General features: G+C 42.3%; 1 protein-coding gene and 1 pseudogene across 7 annotated transcripts in view; one reads left to right on the forward strand and one right to left on the reverse strand.

The window, feature by feature from the left end:
• RBM33 (RNA binding motif protein 33) overlaps positions 1-21,309 on the reverse strand; it is a 150,497-nt gene that overhangs the window by 42,557 nt on the left and 86,631 nt on the right. For all 7 annotated transcript variants that reach the window (XM_070077227.1, XM_008263877.4, XM_008263875.4 and 4 more), the window contains 2 exons: positions 1,738-1,870; positions 976-1,319 (listed from right to left, as the gene is read on the reverse strand). In XM_070077227.1, coding sequence (XP_069933328.1) covers positions 976-1,319; positions 1,738-1,870 — 477 coding nt within the window. The remainder of the gene's footprint in view (positions 1-975; positions 1,320-1,737; positions 1,871-21,309) is intronic.
• Positions 4,700-20,035, forward strand: LOC138850268 (ubiquitin-conjugating enzyme E2 N-like; annotated as a pseudogene).

The raw sequence follows: 21,309 nt of genomic DNA on the forward strand, positions 1-21,309 counted from the left end.
CCTAAGAAGGGGTTCCCTGCACGTCCTTGGTGTGGGATAGAGTTCCCTACAGCGCTATAATACCGAAGTACTGAAACAATAGACACAAGCAAAGCATCGGCAGCATTAAAAGGTAGTCTTGTGCAAAATCTGTTCAACTGATATGGTGAAAGATGAGTGACACGAGAAGATCATAATGCCACATTAACTGGAGGAAAAACAATCATGGTGATGAGGATGCATGCATTAATAAAGACTGAAAAACTGCTCACCCAAATATTAGGGGGATCATTTACTTTTCTTATAAACATCCTAACATTTCTGTAATGCAGATGTATTTTTCTTTTGTCATAAAATAAAAAAAATTAAACATATTATTCTCCTTTAATGCCTTAAACAGTAACCATTTTCCGTTTTAAGTTTCAGTACTTATTCGGTTGACTGAAGTATACCATTAACATGTTTAATATAAATATTATATTATAAGTTTAAAATACAGGAAAACACAAAGTGGTGTCACAGATACTCAAGTCAACCCAACCTGTCAGCAGAGGGCACTCAAGTCTTTCATATAATGAGTGAAGAGCAACACATTTTTTTTTCTTCCACACAATCTTTTTACTATCTATTGCAGAAACATAATTTGCCAGTTCTTTACATCCACCAGTAAATCATTTAAGAAAGCTTACAAAGATGAGAAAAATGTTACTAAAACATGCCCCAATCTTATTAGTAGTAAATCCTTTACAAAATAAATTCCTAATAGTGACATTTTTCAATTTCCAAAAGGTGACAATCATTTTTTCCATTTCTCCAAGTATTAAAGAGATAAACAATACTGTCAAAAACATCTGTCTTTAAAAAACAGTAATTTAAGATTGCGGCTCTTTTGCTTAAATAACCACAAACCAGTCGACTAGAAATCTGAAACTTCACTTTTCTAGAACAGACTCAGAGCAACACACTCTCTCCTCCAGTTCCACTCACGCTGCCTACCTGCAGGTTAGGCTGTGCGTGTGTGGGCAGGAACGGCTGCCCTGGGCCAGGGAGGAAGGGCTGTCGAGGAGGAATGAAAGGCCGGGTGGTTGCTGTCCCTGGCTGGCTGAAGTGCAGAATGCCCACTGGTCCTGGAGGCTGTAGGGCTGGTCTTACAGGCCTCTCTCTTGGGAACACTGGTTGCTGCCCTTGCTGATTGAACGCTGGTGCTGGCTGAGTGAATGGTAAGGGACTCTGAGCAGGAACGGGGTGGCTACTGTTAAGAAGCGTGGGAGGAGGTGGTGGTGGAGGGGGACTTCGCTGCTCCAAAAACAGGTGACTTGGAAATCTTGGTTCACCTGAAACTGAAGAGTAGTGCAACGTTACCTTCAGATCAGAAAGACCAGGCAGTGTTATAAACTGTCTTACCACAGATAAAAATTACCAGTGTTGGAAGCATATGTGTGGAAAGAATGCCTAGATTTTTCTCTTTTATTTCTAGATCTTTTCATCATTTTAAAGTGAATTTTAAAAGACAGATTTATTTGAAAGGCAGAGCAACACAGAAAGGAGTGACAGAGAGAAAAGCGATTTCCTCCTTTCTATCAGAAGCTAACAGCGTGCAATTATAGCATGATATGTATAACTGTGGAACACAAAGGTGACATTCTAAGCACAACCCACTGGAAATTACATTCAGTTAAAACAAAATCTATGCTTAGGCACATCACCTAATAATACAGCTTCTGTTCTGTTATTCTGCACCATTCACATTTTATGTACCTCCTAAGAAAAAAGGGTCCCGATCCTGAGGTGGGGGAGGGGCTCTCCACTGGTCCTGGAGAGGAAGTCGTGGGGGCTGGCTGAAATTGTTGGGAACCGGTCCAGGTGTATGCTGCGGAAATTCTGGAGGGCCCTAGAGCACAACAGGAAAACCAAGGTGAAAGACAGAAATATTCTCTACTTTTTTTTTTACTAGTTTTTTTTTAATAGTTCCAGGTTCTCCTCTGAAAATAGCAAATAACTAATCACCTACAGACAGTCTCTCTCCTTCACACAAACCTGCAACTACAAATTACAAAATAGGTGGATTCTGCCACAAAGTCAAAAATCAAAATACACCATCCAGAAATTAATTCAACACTTTAATATTACTACAGCACAGAATATTATTTTCAAGCTTACTGAAATCTATGTAATTACTGACCTTGTTTCCCATTAATCCGAAAGACTAAAAGTCTACTTTGAACATTCATGACATTTATCTTCTCAAAGATGCTATTCTTTGCTACCTATTTAACACAGGCATAAGCCACAGATATGAAGCTGCTTTACCTCCAAAAAAGAAAAATAAATTCAATTTGTACCATAATAAAAATCAGCAATCTCTGACATGAGAGAAAAATGTGAACTGCTTAAGGAACCAAACTACTACAAGAAAAATATTACATAGTTGGGTTCCTTTGTATAAAAATTTTAAACAAATGCTTATACATTAACATTTTTCAAACACTGTATGTTACTAGTGCAACGCTACAGAGACAGTCTAAAGTTACTTCATTTTCCAGTTGCCTTTCAAGTATTCATGAAGATTTTTAAAACTACCAAATTCACATAAGAAGCAGCGCTTAAAGATATGCTCACAGGGCAGGCACTGGGCACAGTGCTTGAAGGGAAGCTCACTTCCCATATGGGAGTGCCTGGGCTCAAGTTCTAGCTTCAATTCAGATTCCAGCTTCCTGCTAATGTGCACCTTGGGAGGCAGAGATGACGGATCAAGTATTTGGGCCCTTGCCAGCTGTGTGGGAGACACAGATTGATTTCCAGGCTCCTGGCTTCAAGCCTGACCCTGTTCCTATTGTTGTAGGCATCTGGGGAGTAAACTAGCAGATGGAAGCTCTGTCTCTTCATATAAAACGAGATGAATAAACAAAAATTTGTTGAAATGTTCTCCACTTCAAATGAAAGAAAGAAAAGAAAGAAATGCTCACAACCTTTTTCACTGCTACAAAAATAACTATCATCAAAATATGTTCCATTCACCAAGAAACGTTGACAGTAGAATAGTGGTTATCGGAGCCTTGGCAGAGTCGGGGACAAAAGGGAAAAGTGAGTCATTGAGTTCTCAACTTCAGCTAGAAGGGGTAAGTTCTGATGTTTCATTACACAGCAGAATGACTGCAGACAATAATAATGTACTGTCTAATTCAAAACAGCTAGAAGAAAGGATTCTGGACGCTGTCACCACAAATGATGAATGTTTGAGATAGATAATAGACATGCTTACCTTGATTCGGACATTACAGAATGTATACATGTATCAAAACATTCACAAGGTACTCCATAAACATGTACAATGTTGTATAAATTAAAAAACAAACAATATCACCTCATTGTTTGGAATTGAGTCAGTATTTCTCAACTTCTAAAAAACCAGGTTCTTTCTTACAAATAAAATTCTAATGTCTTGTCATTTTATTACTGATATGACTGGCTGGTCCCTCTAAATGTCATATGATTTTATATTAGAACTCTGAAAATGCTATTTCAAACTGTATTTGCCTGCTTTACCCTTTAAAAGCCTGCTCTACTGAGAGTACAGCAAGAATAACACAAAATGAATACTAAACACCACAAAGATAGTCAACTATCTAACGCTAAAGACGTGTTTAAAACACAAATATAACTGTAAAAACACAAATGTTGTATTTATTGAAGCAGGTGAAACAAAAAGCCCTAAAAGCTTAAGCTCTTGTAGTTTCTGCTTATTACTTTAGGTGAAACAAAGGACATCCTTGCCATACCAGTGTCTGACATGCGGGAGTATCTCACTCTAGACACGTTACTGAGGAATGGGAGGTCTATGGGCAGCACTACCTATTATACACATACACCTAATTAGAAAGGTTTCTTACTCTTAATAAATATGCACATTTTATGTTAACTTGAGACTTGATTGTTATGATGCTTTGATATGAATATTCTTTGAAATTTTTACTTTTGATAATATGCTTTAGAAAAATTATTTATAGTAGCACAGATCACGATGCATTGCTAATTACTAAATCTGCATAAAAAATTTCAATGAACTTGCCTATTCCATTGCCAAGTTCTTTCCTCTTGTTTTAAAAATATTCTCATTTTGTTTAAAGTCAATGAAATAGGTGGCATGTATATGCACATTTATTTCCAAATGCAATATTGTATTTCTTTTTTTTTTTTTTTATTTGACAGGTAGAGATGGACAGTGTGAGAGAGAGAGAGAGAAAGGTCTTCCTTCCATTGGATCATCCCTCAAATGGCCGCTACAGCCAGCACTGTGCCGATCCGATGGCAGGAGCCAGGTGCTTCTCCTGGTCTCCCATGGGGTGCAGGGCCCAAGCACCTGGGCCATCCTCCACTGCACTCCCTGGCCACAGCACAGAACTGGACTGGAAGAGGAGCAACCGGGACTAGAACCTGGCGCCCATATGGGATGCCGTGAGCCACAGCACCGGCCCCCACAATATTGTATTTCACCAAGTAATTTAAATGTTCTAAGTATAGCACTCATATTTTATCTTGAGTTTTAAATATCAACATCATTCTGACACACAAGTTGAGGATCCCTACCCAAAAAATTCAAAATTCAGACGCCTCAGAAATCTGAAACTGAGCCACCTGTGCTCCAAGCTTCACATTCTGGAGGTTCTGGAGCTCTGGATTAGGGATGCTCAATGAGTGAACAGTATACAAATACTCCAACATGAGACACTTTCTTCTGACCCCACCATCGGGTAAGATACTCAATCTGTACAAGCACTTCCAAACATGTTTTTAAGACTACTTCCCAAAACTTTTCAGATGGCAGTAAATTAGCAATTAAAGGTTCTGTGTGGGCTGGCACTGTGGTGTAGCAGGTAAAGTCGCCACCTGCAGTGCATCCCATATAGGCACTGGTTCGAGTCCCAGCTGCTCCACTTCTGATCCAGCTCTCTGCTATTGCCAGGGAATGCAACAGAAGATGGCCCAAGTCCTTGGGCCTCTGAACCCTCATGGGAGACTCGGAAGAAGCTCCTGGCTCCTGGCTTCGGATTGGCCCAGCTCCGGCCTTTGCAGCCATCTGGGGAGTGAACCAGCGAATGGAAGACCTCTCTCTCTCTCTCTGCCTCTCTGTAACTCTTTCAAATAAATAAATAAATAAATCTTTAAAAAAAAATGTTCTGTGTTGTTTCAAAAAATGCTTAAATGCTGTTTCTCTATGGAAAGGCTAGACTGATTATACTGCCTCCTAGACATGCAATTTAGCACTTCTGGCCCTGAGTGCTTTTTGGACTGAACAGCCTGTTTTCCTTAAACTGTTTCGGTGTTTACCTGACAACACTTATTCTAGGGAAGGAGAACATAAAGGAAGAGTTTCAAACAGATGAATGCAAAGAATTCATTAAAATAACTTACAGTGAGAAATTTATACACACACACACACACACACACACACAGTTATCAAAACTAAAACTATTCTGAGATACTGAAAAGAGAAAACATCACAGCCTGAAAAATCTAACAGTTGTATGTAAAAGAAGTTAGTAAAATTAGGAAGTTTTAAAAAGGAACACGTATTTTTATTAACTTTTAGCTTGCTAGTAAGAAAACTACCATCTACATGATAACCATTTCCAGCCTTTACAGTATGCTGGTAAATGACAGAGCTCACTTCACATTCGTCTGTGGTTGTTGACAAGTAGGCTTTCACCACGTGACTAATGCAGCCACCCAGATGGTTTGGCTGGGGTGACTGGAATCCAGTGCAGTGGGATTTATTTCACTCAGACAGAGGCATCCAGTCAGCAGGAAGACCACCACTTGTCTGGGATGGTCTAAAAGGGAACTCTACTTGACAATCTAAAGGATCTGAACTCCCTGGGAAACTGTGGGCTGTCAAGTTCTTACAATCATGAATGAGTTAAAATAGGAATTCGTCGATGGGGGCTCACAAGACCAAATGCTAGGCAAGGTGCCACACAACACTGGGGCAGGAAGAGGGACCATGGAATAGCTGAATGAGGTACAGGCCTCTGTCTCCAGACGCTAGGGCTTGTGGGTACTCAGAAAGAGGCAAACTGAGTTAAATATCAATCACCTTGCTTATCTGACTGATCCTGCTGCTTAGTGGAAGCCAGCTCAGGAAGAGGCAGGAGAACAAAGTTGTAGGTGCATCAGAGTTGGGGCAAAGAGTCTGAACCTAGGCTTGTGTCCAGGTAACGGTACCAAAGAAAGCAGCAGCAACGAGAACGAAGGGAAATTCTTCTACTTATCAGGGCCTTATGACCGCACGGTGAGTGATAACTGCAGTCGTTCACCACAGAGTTTAAGTCATCACCCTTGAATCCAACAAAAGCCAGGGAAGAACCAATGTTTTACAATTGTCCACTTCTGAATAAGAACCAGAGGGGACCCGGGAACCAGGGCTGCTGGGAGAGCCCAGGAGTTTTTAACATGTAGACAGTGACTGCCATCAGCACTGTGCATTACCAGACCCTATTTCCTTAGCAACACACAGCCTGGAGACCAAAACTTCACAACGTGACATCACTGGCCCAAGGTCACGCCACTGCTTAACCAGTAGAATGTCAACAGTCAAAAAAGACAAGCTGGAGCTCCCACACTCCCACAACAGTTCGGTTTATTTATAACATAATAAAAACTGGTGGTGAAATTTCAACTCATATAAATGTTTTGTTTTTGTTTTTGTTTTTGTTTTTTTTGACAGGCAGAGTGGACAGTGAGAGAGACAGACAGAGAGAAAGGTCTTCCTTTGCTGTTGGTTCACCCTCCAATGGCCGCCGCGGCTGGCGCACCTCGCTGATCCAAAGCCAGGAGCCAGGTGCTTCCTCCTGGTCTCCCATGGGGTGCAGGGCCCAAGCACTTGGGCCATCCTCCACTGCACTCCCGGGCCACAGCAGAGAGCTAGACTGGAAGAGGAGCAACTGGGACAGAACCCGGGGTGCCAGAGCAGCAGGCAGAGGATTAGCCTATTGAGTCGCGGCGCCAGCCAACTCGTATAAATCTTAACAAAATCACTAAATTTGGGCAGTTTTAGAGAACAAATTTCTGGGGTGGGCAATTTGGCACAGTGGTTAAGACACTGCTTGCATCCAACATTAGAGTGCCTGGGTGTTGAGTTCCAGTTCTGCTGTGGATTCCAGCTTCCTGCCAACGTGCACCCTGGGAGGAAGCAGGTGATGGCTCAACTTCTTGGGTCCCAGCCCCACATCAGAGGATGGCAGATCTCTGTCTTTCTGCCTTTCAAATAAATAAAGGTGAAAATTTTGATTAGAAAACAAAGACACCTTTTCCCTAATTGACATGAAAATGGTGGTCTACGACACCCAGCTCAGAATCACGAATCCTGGAAATTCTATTATAGCATACACCAAGTTCCATATTCCATCATTTTTTGGATCTATTCATTTCATGTTTCTGCCTCAACCAAAATGCAAAATCACTTTGGAAGATGGCATCTTTTACAAGTTTGGGTAAATAAATCTTTCTTGTCACCAGCTGCCTAACTCACTCCCTCCTCAGAGTTTCAGGAGTCACACCTTACCATGGGCCACAGATACTCTGTGTCTGGTTTCCCTGTCCCTGTAGCCACACTACTGAGGGCTGTGGGATTTTAAAAAAAAAAAAAAAAAGGCTCTTATTTCATTTTAGCTGGCCTGTCAGTGTCGCTTAGCAGTCTCTCGCCTGTGCTTCGTCAGCTCCTTCTCCCTCTGCCATGCCAATTTCTCATGTGTGCGTGTCTTCTAGTCCCTGATCCCACAGTACAGCTGCCGCTTCCACCTGCAATGCTGTGGCAACCTCACTGTACTGCACTGCCATTCCATCCACCTACATCTAAAAACCATCTCCTACCTAAGTGATGTGGTTGCTAATTTTCAACTGCAGTTTATTTGTTAAATACAAATCCTCACTTTATAACTGCATTTGGTCATACCTTTCTTATAAATCAGACAGCAAGGGGTTGAAAGTACGCTACTGATTTGCTGACAAGCTTTCAGCCTTTACAACAGTCAGCATCCTTCAGGCCTCACAACTCATTAGCTTTGTAAGTCACCACTACGTAAAGAGCTGACAAAAAAGCAGACAGAAGGAGGTGTTAGAGGAGAAACCAGAAGAGCAAAAAGTACATTTCTGAGAAAGAGAGAGTGTGGTCTGATTAACCCTTAAGCACTTTTTTTTTTTTTTTTTTGACAGGCAGAGTGGACAGTGAGAGAGAGAGACAGAGAGAAAGGTCTTCCTTTGCCGTTGGTTCACCCTCCAATGGCCGCCGCGGCCGGCGCGCTGCGGCCGGTGCACCGCACTGGTCCGATGGCAGGAGCCAGGAGCCAGGTGCTTTTCCTGGTCTCCCATGGGGTGCAGGGCCCAAGCACCTGGGCCATCCTCCACTGTACTCCCTGGCCACAGCAGAGAGCTGGCCTGGAAGAGGGGCAACCGGGACAGAATCCGGCGCCCCGACCGGCACTAGAACCCGGTGTGCCGGCGCCGCTAGGCGGAGGATTAGCCTAGTGAGCCGCGGCGCCAGCCCCCCTTAAGCACTTTTATTATATTTATAGCTGGAAATCATTTTCATCCACTGTGAAAATAAATGCATCATCAGTTTACAATTATTTTACTCTTTATAACAAAGGGCAAAGAAATGCTTAATTGATCATATCACATAATGATATACACTACTACTCATGTATCATTGTTCTCTCCTACCTCAGCTCAGCACCAGACACGCTTCTAGTGTGATGAACTGTAGGGTACACTTTGTTTTCACAACATTCACCTCCGCATTAACAGGAAACAGATGGCAGGACACCTCCCTCTCCCCCGCGGGTGGAGGAAGAAGGGTGACATCTGTAGCCAGCCTTTCTTCACACAATTCATGGAAGCCAGGAAATGCCAGTTTTTCCCCTACTTTTACTCCCTCAATTTTGCGCATAACTAGTCCTGACCTTCCAGTTTTCATTACATAATACATGAAGGCCCAATACCGACTGCTGTTCTTAAACACATGGTTCTAGGCGTATACGAGAACTGGAAAATACCTCACTCTTAGGAATTCTAATACTTTCTTATGAGCTCTGAAGCTATCGGTGAATTCCATGATTGCCATGCAGAGCTCCAAGGCTCACCCTCAACAATACTAGTCATGAGGCTGCTCAACGCATTCTTTATAAAGCCTTCTTCCCATCCTCCCATCAGTCAGTAGTACTGAGTCCTTCCAAAGACAGGTGTGCTCACTGTAGATAAGGCAAAATGTTACTGGGGAAGTAGACGAGCTTCATGCCACTATGAGTAGAAGCTCTGCTAAGTTTTGGTTTCTGACTTTGCCACAGGCTGAAATCAAGGCAAAATATTCTCTCCTTAGCCTTTATCCTATTCTAGAACAAGCAGCTACTACAACTTAGGAGAATGAGCTCAAAAGAAAATAAACTCAATAATAATGATATTATTAAACTCAATAAATGAACCAAAAAAACAGCACTCAATGTGCTATTTTTCAACGAATACAAAACTCCTTGAGACTCCAAGCACTGTTAGATTCCCTGGAAGATTGTTTTAAATATTCAAAATTTCTAAAGACACCTTTTGATATTAGATTAAAAGTATGTTAGGATCTCAAATCCTGCTCCCAGTTGCTGGCTATTTTAATACAGTAATTTTCATCTCTTTGCCAAATGTTCTTTCCCTTCACTAATTATGTAGTCTATAAATGCATCTTCACAACTATCCAAATGTTGGAAATATTTAACAAACTCCTTCCAAACTGTCTCATAATTGCTTTTGGAACTCTTCACTAATATTTAAGCAGAATGCTAACTTCAAATGAGCCTTATAGGGGCAGAAGGTAAGAGAGCAGTAGGGCTTACTGACAATGAAGGCAGCACCTAACACAACACTAAGGAGCAAGCCTCACTGCGCACCAACAGCTCTCTTCTAGCCCTGTGTCTAGCCCAGCCACTCAGCTGTGTCCTTAAGCAAATGATGCAATCTGTCTGGTCTTCAGCTCGTTTAACTATAAACAGAGGTAGGGAGAGCAAAGTACTTCAGGCAGTACTCAGCAAATAAGAAAAAGTTCATCATCTCTCCCTGCCTCTCAAAAAATAAATCTTAAGCATTTAGTCTAGTCCCCATAACAGCATGCCTGGATTTGAGTCCTATCTCCAGTTATGATCCAGCTTCCTGCTAATAAGCACGCTAGAAAGCAGCAGTTGATGGCTCAAGTACTTGGGTCCCTGCCACCCATATGGGAGACTCAGACTGAGTTCCCAGATCCTGGCTTCAGCCTAGCCCAGCCCCAGCCACTGAAGACATTTGAGCAGTGAACTAGCACACAGGAGCTCTGTTTGCCCCTCAAATAATCTTTTTTTTTTTTTTTTTGGACAGGCAGATTTAGACAGTGAGAGAGACAGAGACAGAGAGAAAGGTCTTCCTTCCATTGGTTCACCCCCCTTAATGGCCGCCACAGCCAGCCAGGAGCTGGGTACTTCCTCCCGGTCTCCCATGCGGGTGCAGGGCCCAAGCACTTGGGCCATCCTCACTGCCCTCCTGGGCCACAGCAGAGAGCTTGACTGGAAGATGACCGGGACAGAATCCAGCGCCCCAACCGGGACTAGAACCTGGGGTGCCAGCGCCGCAGGCGGAGGATCAGCCAAGTCAGCCAAGTGAGCCACGGCGCCAGCCCCTCAAATAAATTTTAAAACATTTTTTAGGGGAAAGCATTGTGACACAGGTTAAGTCACCGCTTGGGCAACCCACATTCCACAGCGGAGCGCTAGTCTGAGTCCAGGCTACTCCAATTTCCTACTAATGTGCCTGGGAAGCAGCAGATGTGGATCAACTACTTGATCCTGCAACCCACACAGGAGATCTGGATGGAGTTCCTGGCTCCTGGCTTCAGCCTGGGCCAGCCCATTATTTCAGTCATTTGGAAAGTAAGCCAATCGATTGAAGATTCTCTCTAGAGAGAGACTGAGACTCTCCCCTTCAAATACAAAAATAAAAAAATTTCTCAAAGTTTGTCATGGTTTTTTTAGGTGGCAGTCCAGGCTGTAAACATGACATACAGTTTCTTGATAAGGTAAAAGATAAATCCGCATAGATCTTTCTACATTATCAGTTCTAAGTTTAAATCAGAAAAACACACCACCAAAGCCTACAAGTTTTATTTCCTAAATCTCTCAATTCCATTCCCATTTCTCCCTCAAATGCTGGTCTATGAGGGTTGAGTTTTCCCCATCTTTTACATCAATGTGTTTCCATGTCTGGCGCAGTGCCTGATACACAGACCGTCATAAATATTTAATGGATGAATGAATTATCTATTTCTAATAGCAGGGTTATCCCAGCCTCCCATGCTAAACCTGGAAGTTCTACAGCATATTCAAAAAAATCAGCTGCTCACAAAGCACATGGACATTTGTTGAATGCTAAATGGCTAATTATTGAATGCTAAATGGAAAAAATGATGTAAAGAAGGTTAGAATTTCCTGACCTAGACCTTGGGCAATGAAGTGTCTCAGTCTCTTGAGCCAAGTAGATCTGAACCACAGACAGTGTACCAAGAAGCCAATACCTTAGATGATCACTGGTTTGGAGGCAGAAGAACAACCACCTAACTCTCTGATCTACCTATCTGATTAAAATAACTTACATTTCTATTACATTACGTTACACCATTAGACAGAAAATCACAATGAACAAGATGTCCCTCTTCCCCCTTCAACCATCTTCCTGTTCGTTATTCTATTAACCGTCCTCTGAAGAATAAAAACCGTCATACTTTGTAGTATGCGGTTTCATGGTGCTTTTGAAGGCACACAACGCAGGCCAGTCTCCCCTTCTCTGCTATGGGTTTAACTGAAGAACCCCATGCTGTAAGATGCAGGACACATGCACTACACAGAGGACCTGAGCAAAGTCCTGTTACTGCACAGACGATGCTTAGTATGAACTAACTTCCCACCCCCCACACCCCAAGTATCAACAAGGCAGTCTTACAGGGTCATTCCTAAACTTAAATACAAATCGACAAAATAGGACTAAGCTCCTTAGGACAGAAATTGTTCAAGAAAAAGTACAATAAAGTAGGAACAAGTATGGATGATGACAAAGCTCCCTACCCATATAGCATGAAATCTATTTCATATGTAATTTTCTGCATTTGCCAAAGTCTTAGAAAATAGCTTTATGTCTAAGGATGGCAATTAATAAAAAAATGGAAATAATCATTTTGTTAATGCTGCAAAAACATGGTGTTAATAAAGCATAAATCTTCTTGATTTGGCTTTACATAGTGGGATCCCCTTGTTCCCGCGAAGACAGAAATTGCGAGAGTTCAATTTATTTGTGCTCTGTGTTCTGAGCAAGTACCCGAGAGGCTATGGCATCCAGCCTCCCCTGGGGGCAACCAAAGTGGGCAGAAGTGATGTGTGCCAGTTCTAGGCAGAGGCAACAGCAATAAACAAAACCTCCTGCAAATGATGCTCCCTCCTTTCCCAGCAGTCAGCAGAAGCCACTGAGGGCCAAACGAGGGGCAGTCATGTAAATCAAAGTCCAGCTGGTGACGTGTTGAGAACACATGGTACGCTGCCCAGCACTGAGGGTTTGGTGTAATCCAACTGACAGTCCTGCAATGAACACTCAGGAGCCATCCTCAGCTCCCCTGTCTACCAGTATAGATTCCTCCAGCTACAGCAAATGCCACCCTGGCTGATGGCACTGCTTCTCCAAGGACTACCCAACAGAGTGGGAGAAAAAAGCAGCCATCCCCAAGATACCCTGCCCCCAGCCCACAATTCTGAGCTGTCACTTATGTTCCAGAGACCCCCTGAGAAATCAAGCTGAGGTCTGCAACTGTTACCTGAACGACATCTTAGCTGTGGCTCCATCCCCTCCCCGTCTTGCTTCCCCGTTTACCAAACGGCCTGCTCAAGTTATGCTTCTGCTGGCCTAGGGCTCAGTCCACATAACCACTATTGCTGCTAGCCAACAACCAATCACTGGTGGCCTCCTAGGAGATCCAGCATTCTGTGCCATCTCATTTAATCCTATGAAGTAGACGTTCTGCTCTCAGAGATATTGCACATAGTTCAAGGTTAGAAAGCAGGTGAGCCTGGATTCAAATCCAGGCTGTCCACCCACAGAACAAGGACATTTACCTGCTACCTTACATATTACTTGTTATGAAAAGCAAAACAGTAGGAGCTTTGTGTCACATTCCCTCATCTGTTGCAATGTTCTATAATCAAACACACATCTCTCACTGTTTGACAGTGCACATGTGTTTTACAGTCCAGAGAATAGTAAATACTGCATCAGTCAGAACGCCACTGAAATACCACTGCTGGCTTGAGGAAGTAAAAGAAATCAACAGTTTCCATCTCATTAACACACCAGAGATTATTAAGGAGTAGGAGCAGCTGAATAAACAAAGGAATTTATGGCTTTACAAGTTAGTTAAGTAGAATTAAGAATGAGAAAAGAGGGTGTATTCAAGATTAGCCTCAAGTCTTTCAACAACAGAGGCAAGGAGTAGTAGGAAAGGGAACTTCTGGGCGAGGTCGTCTCACCTGGTCACAGAGGAACTCACAGGGAGGATGCGGGTGCCTGTGTCACCGGATACTGGAACGTGGGAGTCTGAATATTCAAATAAACTTCAGAACTTCTGAGCTTATCAATACTGCTTTTTTAAAACAGAAGAGAAATTCAACAGTAGGTCACCTGAGGCTCACGGTACCACTTCCCCTTCCTATTCTATGTGTTTTGAACAGGTACCACTTTTCTGTCTCCCAAATTCTGGCACAATTCCTAGCCATAAAGAAAAGATTGCTAACAGCTTGCTCAACAGAAATTCTCACTTCTTCCTTAGTAATGTCCTAACTTTATTCAGGACAACACTGTGCCCAGCTAAAACCTACATATTACAACATGTCCAAAGGATGGCCATGTGACTAGCACTTCCCTTATGGGCATCTAGCAATTGTGGGATAGCGCTGCCTCATCCTTTCCCCCCCCCCTTTTTTTTTAATCTATAATACAGTTAAGTAAAAGGTTTTATTTATTTATTTGAGAGGCAAGAAACAAAGAGCCATCCTCCATCCCTCAATTCAGGTGCTGGTTGGCTAGAAAAACCTATGGATCCCAGATCATATCAGATGACTTCTGTATAAGCCAGAACTCTTTTTTAAGGCATAAAGTAAAACATTTGCTTAAGTCACTGTTTACTGAGTTTTGGGTTATAGGCAGCCTCGCTCACATCTTGATTCCCTAAAGCCAAGTTTAATATTCTTCTATCTGACATAAAAACAGTCCCAAGAAATCCATGGCCCATGCTGTGGAGCAGCAGGTTAAAGCTCTGGCCTGCAGAGCAAGCATCCCGTCTGAGTGCCGGGTCAAGTCCTGGCTGCTCCACTTCTGATCCAGCTCCCTGCTAATGCACGTGGGAAAGCAGCGGAGGATGGCCCAAGTGCTTGGACCCTGGCACCCGCGTGGGAGACCCAGAAGAAGATCCTGGCTCCTGGCTTCGGCCTGGCCAGCTCCAGTCATTGCAGCCATTTGGGGAGTGAACCAGTGGATAGAAGACCTCTTTTTCTGTCTCTATCTCTTTGTTATTCTGCCTTTCTAATAAATAAAAATAAATCTTAAAAAAAAGTATTTACCCAAGGTTACATTATCAATGAATGGCAACTCAGAGCAAGACACCGTTTTTCAGACTGTGGTTTATAAAGAGTTCTTGCCATCTGAAAACACTGCTGCTGCTAAGATCAATCAACCTTCAAATAACACCACGTAAAGATGGTCCCCAAAGCCATTCACTCACTACCTAAGGGGTTCTCTTGATGAGAACACTTCACTAACACCTATCATTGCTTAGGGATAAATCATAGCCAATTACCAGCTCCCTTTATCAAACGGAGAATTCTTGTAAGACTGTTGGAGAGATGTGAATACCTCACTTCACAGAACTTTTAGTACCAATGTAATTCTACCTTTCAAAAAAAAAAAAAGACCACTTTAATCCTTTCAAATAATTCCTCTATTTTGTTCTTCTTTATGTCACTTTAAAAATCCAAAGTAAGAAATTATCATTTTCTCTCATATAATTCTTATACAAATTATACTTATACTTTTTTCCTGCATCTCTTGTTAATTACATGATGTTATCTATATTAATCCTATTCAAGAGGAACTGATAACTTTAGTAGCCCAAAAAAAAAAGTTCGCATAAATTGCTTAGCACAAAGTTAATCATATAAAGCCTAGGATAAAAAGGCTCTAACAGCTATTATGTGACTTATCAGCTTCCTTAAAAGGGTCACTTGGTATATTTTAATAAGACTAATTAAATACCTTAACAATGTCATTGAAACTTCATGAATCTTTCAATAAATTGCAACCTTCCTCTACAACATGTTTTCATTTATTAATCTCACTTAAAATGCAAAGAACTATATAAGAAACCAACTGACACTTACACTGTCTCTCAGTTAACTCTGATTAAATGGGTTCAATGCAAAGAATAAAGACCACTAGTGACCCCCAACATAATTACAATTACAGCCCTCCATCACAATATGTTAATCCTCTTATTTCAGTTCTCCATTCATTTTTTTTTTCTTTCAGGCTGTGCCTTAAATACCGACATTCATTTTCCTAGATGGCACTTTTTATATTTATAGATGCATGCTAATCATTTGGAAGCAGAGACCCAAAGCCCAATTCTAGCTTTCACAGATGGGGGGAAATGTCACACGGATTTACACAGAGTAAGATAACGGCACTGGTTCAAGCAGTGAAGAGAGCGCTTTCTAGAAGTGAAACATCTTTTCTTTAGTACAAAACACTACTTTAGGAGAACCTACACGAGACATGAAAAATCCTTTACTCCTCACTGGCCCTCCGGCCATGCTCCTCCCCAGACAACCACCTCTGCAATGCTCAGCCCTGAAGTCCCAATTTCCCCACACAGTGACAGTCACAGATTTCACAGTTACAATTCAACTCAATGATTCTACTTTTCTTACTCCGTTTACTGAAATGCACTTTAGTACATGGGGAGAAGGTACAGCATAAAATTTAGACAACAGGCTTGAGAAGCAAACTACCTTGGTTATAATTCTACTTCCTGCATCCAGTTATGCGAACTTAACCAATTTATTCTTTCAAGACTCAGCTTCCCAGTCTGTAAAATGGAGAAAATAATGATTCCTTGGCTTCACAAGGTTACTTAACAGAAGCTCAGAGCAAAATCTGGAGAATAGGGTTCATTCAATAATTTTTTAACTCACCACTGAGGTTCAAAGACACATGTTCTAGGGAGATGTTTCCTCACTCAGAAATAAAAACAAACCACAAGCAGTTGAAAAAGCAAAGCAGCAAGCACCAGGCACACTTTATTTAAAATCTGGGGTTGCACTGGGGCACAGTGAGTAAAGCCACTGCTGAAACATTAGTATCCCATACGGGCCCTGGTATTCATGTCTTGGCTGCTCCGCTTCGATCCAGCTCCCTGTTATATACCTGGGAACAGCAGCAGCAGAAGATGGCCCACGCAGTTGGGCCCCTGCCACCTACATAGAAAACCCAGATGAAGCGCCTGGCTCCTGACTTCAGCATGGCTCAACACTGGCCATTGTGATCACCTGGGGAATGAACCAGAGGCTGGCAGACCTCTCTGTCTATGTCTCTCTCTCTCACACTCTCTGTAACTGTGATTTTCAAATAAAGAAACAAATCGTAAAAAAAAAAAAAAAAAAAAAAAAAAAAAACCCCTTTAAGTTGATAATACACTTTCTCTGTTGATCTACAATCCCACTCTTAGGCATTTAATGACAATTCGTGCTCACATAAAAACCTACACACAAGCATTTATGCCAGGTTTATACAGAAGAATCAAAGACTAAAAATAAAAATGTCATCCAGTGAATGGACTAGCAGTGGTATATACACATTGGAATACTACTTAGCAATAAAAAGGAAAAAACTAATGTAAGTGATACAAAATGGGATATCTTCAGATGCATATGCTACATGAAAGAAGTCAGACTCCAAGTGCAAACAGTGGTCAAAATTCATAGATCTGTCCACCAAAAAGATTAAATTTGGGGGCCGGTGCTGTGGCACAGTGGGTAAAGCCACCACCTGCGGCGCCAGCATCCCATATGGGTGCTGCTTTGAGTCCTGGCTGCTCCACTACTCATCTAGCTCCCTGCTTAATAAGAAAGGCAGTGGAGGGGAGCCTAACTGTTTGAGATCCTGACACGGGATGGAGCTCCTGGCTCGTTGGCTTCAGCCTGGCCCTGTGTTGGCTGCCGCAGCCATCTAGGAAGTAAACCAGGGGTTGGATTATCTCTCTCTCCCTCTCTCTCTCCATCTCTCTCTTTCAAAATAAATAAATAAATCTTTAAAAAACATTAAATTTTGAAAGTGAAAAAATTCTACTAAGCACTGTTTTCTTGATACTTTATGAAAAGACCTCCTTCAAAGATTATCTTAAAAATGCTCTAAACAGAACTGTAGGTCTTCAAACACTCCAGGAAAAATGAATATGAATAAAAAACTCTCCTCAAAAAAACTGTAGGATACCTCACCAAAACCAGATCACAAAGACAGGTGCTTAGTCCAGTGGTTTAAGGTGGCCATGTCTCACACTGGAGTACCTATGTTCAATGCATAGTTCTGGCTCCTGATTCCACCCTCCTGCTAATGCAGACCCTGGGAGGCAGCAGTGATAGCCAATGGAGTTGAGTCCCTACCATCCACACAGACACCTGGATTCAGTTTCTACCTCCAAGCTTTGGCCCAGCGCAGGATGTTACAGGCATTTGGGGAGTGAGTAAGCTTACAGGACCGACCGACCGACCTCCCTCTTACTCTCCTACCCTTCCTCTCCCTCCCTCCCTCTGTGTGTGTGTATATGTGTGTGTGTTTGTGTGTGTGTGTCTGTCTGTCTGTTTCAAATAAATAAACACTGAGAACAGACATCAAAGAAATTTCTTTGGCACACCGGAAAAGTTCAAAGACATAGAAATTTTGTGCTGTAGTCCAACATTTCATTACTGAATTGAAGACAGGAAAACTGTATTCAAGGTTTAAGTCTACATGGCAATATACACTGACACTATATATCTGAAGAGGATGTATGTTAGTTTTACTTAGCCAAAATGTAAATAACCAGTTTTACGGCATATTATTCTATAGTGTGTTCTAATAAAGTGGCTCTAACTACAAGAAACCAATTGTGTATTATTTCAATGAATATTCCATGGCCTTTGAGCTATCACACTGTATTTTAACCTAGCCTTATCTATCCACACACACAAAACATGCTTACAGAGCAGCAAGTCAAGTTAAAGGTTTACTTAATGTGATAAACCACTTTCTTTAATGGCTGTTACCATAGTGTTTAGCTGCTCCTGTAACTGCTGCAGATGGGAATTCATTGATATGATTAAATTTGATGGTATGATAATATATGGTAATCATGATTAATCAGAAACCCACTAGCAAGAGGAGGATGTTGGGTATTATGTCACCTGCATTTTAAATTGCATTCTCTCCCTGCAAGCCTGACAACATTTGACAGCTGGAAGGATCTCCTACCACATCTGCCTGCACGACTCACAGATGTGATAAGAGAAAATGCCCATCATTCCCTTCCTATCTTAAGTGCTAATAACTACAATGCATCGCAAGCAAGTTGTAAAAAGGGTATGATGGTCAAAAGCAAGACTTTCTTTCCTGTATGGAATAAAGTCTGGATTCTCATCTGCAATGGTTCTAATCAGAAAGGAATGTGATTTGATGCAGCAGCCTCATCAAACATGATTTGCATGAAATGGCATTAAGACACATCCAGGAAGTGTCAATCACAGCCACCTGGTCCCACGCACTCCAAACTACCTGTGATGCTGCCAGAACTGCAAAGTAAAATGCAAATGCAGATCTCATTTGCTAAGTCTACCTAAGTAAAGATGAATTTCAACTTAAAAGTACAATAGTCTTTTTAACAAAATTTACATTCTTAATTTAAACAAAGAGCACTAAGAAATTATTTAGGGACCTGCACTGTGGTGCAGTGGATTAAGCTCTCTGCTACAGCACTGGCATCCCATACAGGTACCAGTGTGAGTCCTGGCTGTTCCACTTCTGATCCAGCTTCCTGCTAATGGTCTGGGAAAAGCAGTGGAAAATGGCCACAGTGTGTGGATCCCCACACCCACATGGGAGACAAGGATGAAGCTCCTGGTTCCTGGCTTCAGCCTGGCCCAGCACTGGCCATTGCAGCCATCTGGGGAGTGAACCAGCGAGTGGAAGATCTCTCTCTCTGATTCTCACACTCTCTCTATAATTCTGCCTTTCAAATAAATAAACAAATTGTAAGAAAAAAAGATATTATTTAGCAGTCAAACGGCTTTAAACAACCAATAGAAATAGCATTTATCCATAATACTAATGCAGAATCAAAGTACTGAATAGGTCTCAAAACACTCTAGGTCAAGTGTTTTTAAAATGAGGGTGATTTGGGATTTGTCCATATGCTTGAAAATATTGATTGTAGCAGATGAGCGGAGCCAGAGAAGAAACCAGATATGGAACTTGGGACGTGACAAGACAGCAGGCTGCCCCACAGGATCATCAAGGAAACCCAGTGTCTGCTGGCAAGAACCAGTTCCTGGCATGAAAGCAGAACCAGATGAGACAATACCAGCTATGTGGTCACTGCTGGTCCCCAGAATTCCCTCTTTGAGGGAGGGACATTTAAACTTGAACTACTGCTTTCCAGAATACCTAAAGCCAGCCCCTGAAGTATGTTTCATAACCAAAATTTGTCATCCTACTACAGACAAGCTGGGAAGAGGATGTGCAGATATTCTGAAAGCTAAGTGGCCTCCGGCACTGCGGACAGCACAGATCACTGCAGAGCCAGGCTTAGTTAAGGGCTCTCAGTCCAGACCGTCCCTTAGCGAATGATGCAGCAGAGCAGTGGAAGACCGAGGGAGCCCAGTCACAGACACGCAGTAGGCTGCACTCCATGAATAATATTTAAATCAACCGATTACCAAGTATGCATCACTTCCCCTGTTCTGCCAAGACTTCTTCCTTTTTTTGTTTGCATTTAATGGACACAGTCTTAGGAACATTACAGAATAAAAGCACAGACATCTTCAGTCCTTTGGTGACTAAACACGCACTAGCAAATCCATGTCTTGTCCCGAATGCTGTAAAGCATGAGGAGAGGTTGGAGGCATCATCTGGGGGCCGGCTCTGTGGCATAGCAAGCAAAGCCACCCACTGCAGTGCCGGCACCCCACATGGGTGCCAGCTGGAGTCCCGGCTGCTCCTCTTCTGATCCAGCTCTCTGCTATGGCCTGGGAAAGCAGGTAGAAGATGGCCCAAGTCCTTGGGCCCCTGTACCCATGTGGGAGACCCAGAAGAAGCTCCTGGCTCCTGGCTTCAGACTGGCCCAGCTCTGGCTGTAGCAACCATTTGAGGAGTGAACCAGAAGATGGAAGACTCTGACTCTGACTCTCTCTCTCTCTCTCTCTCAGCCTCTGTCACTCCGCCTTTCAAATAAATAAATCTTAAAAACAAAAAAGTATCATCTGGACTGTTGAGGAAATGTCTGAAAGCAGTGGTCCTCCACTTTATTCATTTCCTTCCTTATGGTTTAAATATACACGTGTGAATGAAGCGAGTCATGAGGGTTAGCTGCAGAGTTGTGCATATTTTTATTTTATTTTGAAGGTGGAGGTAAGTTTTATTTTTATTTTATGGGCTACTTTCTCCCTTTTCATGGTGATATAATTGCATTGGTTAAAAGCAGCTAACCAGTTCTTTAGAATATGCTCTCTAGTGAAGTCTAACTTTATTTAGACTCTGTAGATGGACAAGCTTGATTGTTTCAACCAAACTGGGAACATTAAACAAACATCATAGACTTCACTAACAACACTGCAACTTTTCTGTCAAGTGTAGATTTCTCCCTCCAAAAAAGCTTGTGACCGTTCTGTATGGCTTGTCTGGAAACTTCTGTAAACCTTATGTTATAATAAAATATTTTGTTATCCTTAAAAAAAAAAAGTGACTGTACTGAGAAAGGAAACAAATTACAGATTAGAATGGGTATTCATCCCAGCAGTTAAGACACTGTGTGGGACACCTAGGTTCTAGTCTTGGCTCCACTTACAATCCAGTCTGCTGCTAATTCATACCCTGGGAGGTAGCAAATGAGGGCTCAAGTACGTGGGTCCCTGCCACCCATGCAGGAGATCCGGACTGAGTTCCAAACTCCTAGCTTTGGCCTGGTTTTGTCTCAGCTAT

The sequence above is a fragment of the Oryctolagus cuniculus genome, chromosome 7, assembly GCF_964237555.1.
Source record: "Oryctolagus cuniculus chromosome 7, mOryCun1.1, whole genome shotgun sequence".
NCBI classification, from domain to species: Eukaryota; Metazoa; Chordata; class Mammalia; order Lagomorpha; family Leporidae; genus Oryctolagus; species Oryctolagus cuniculus.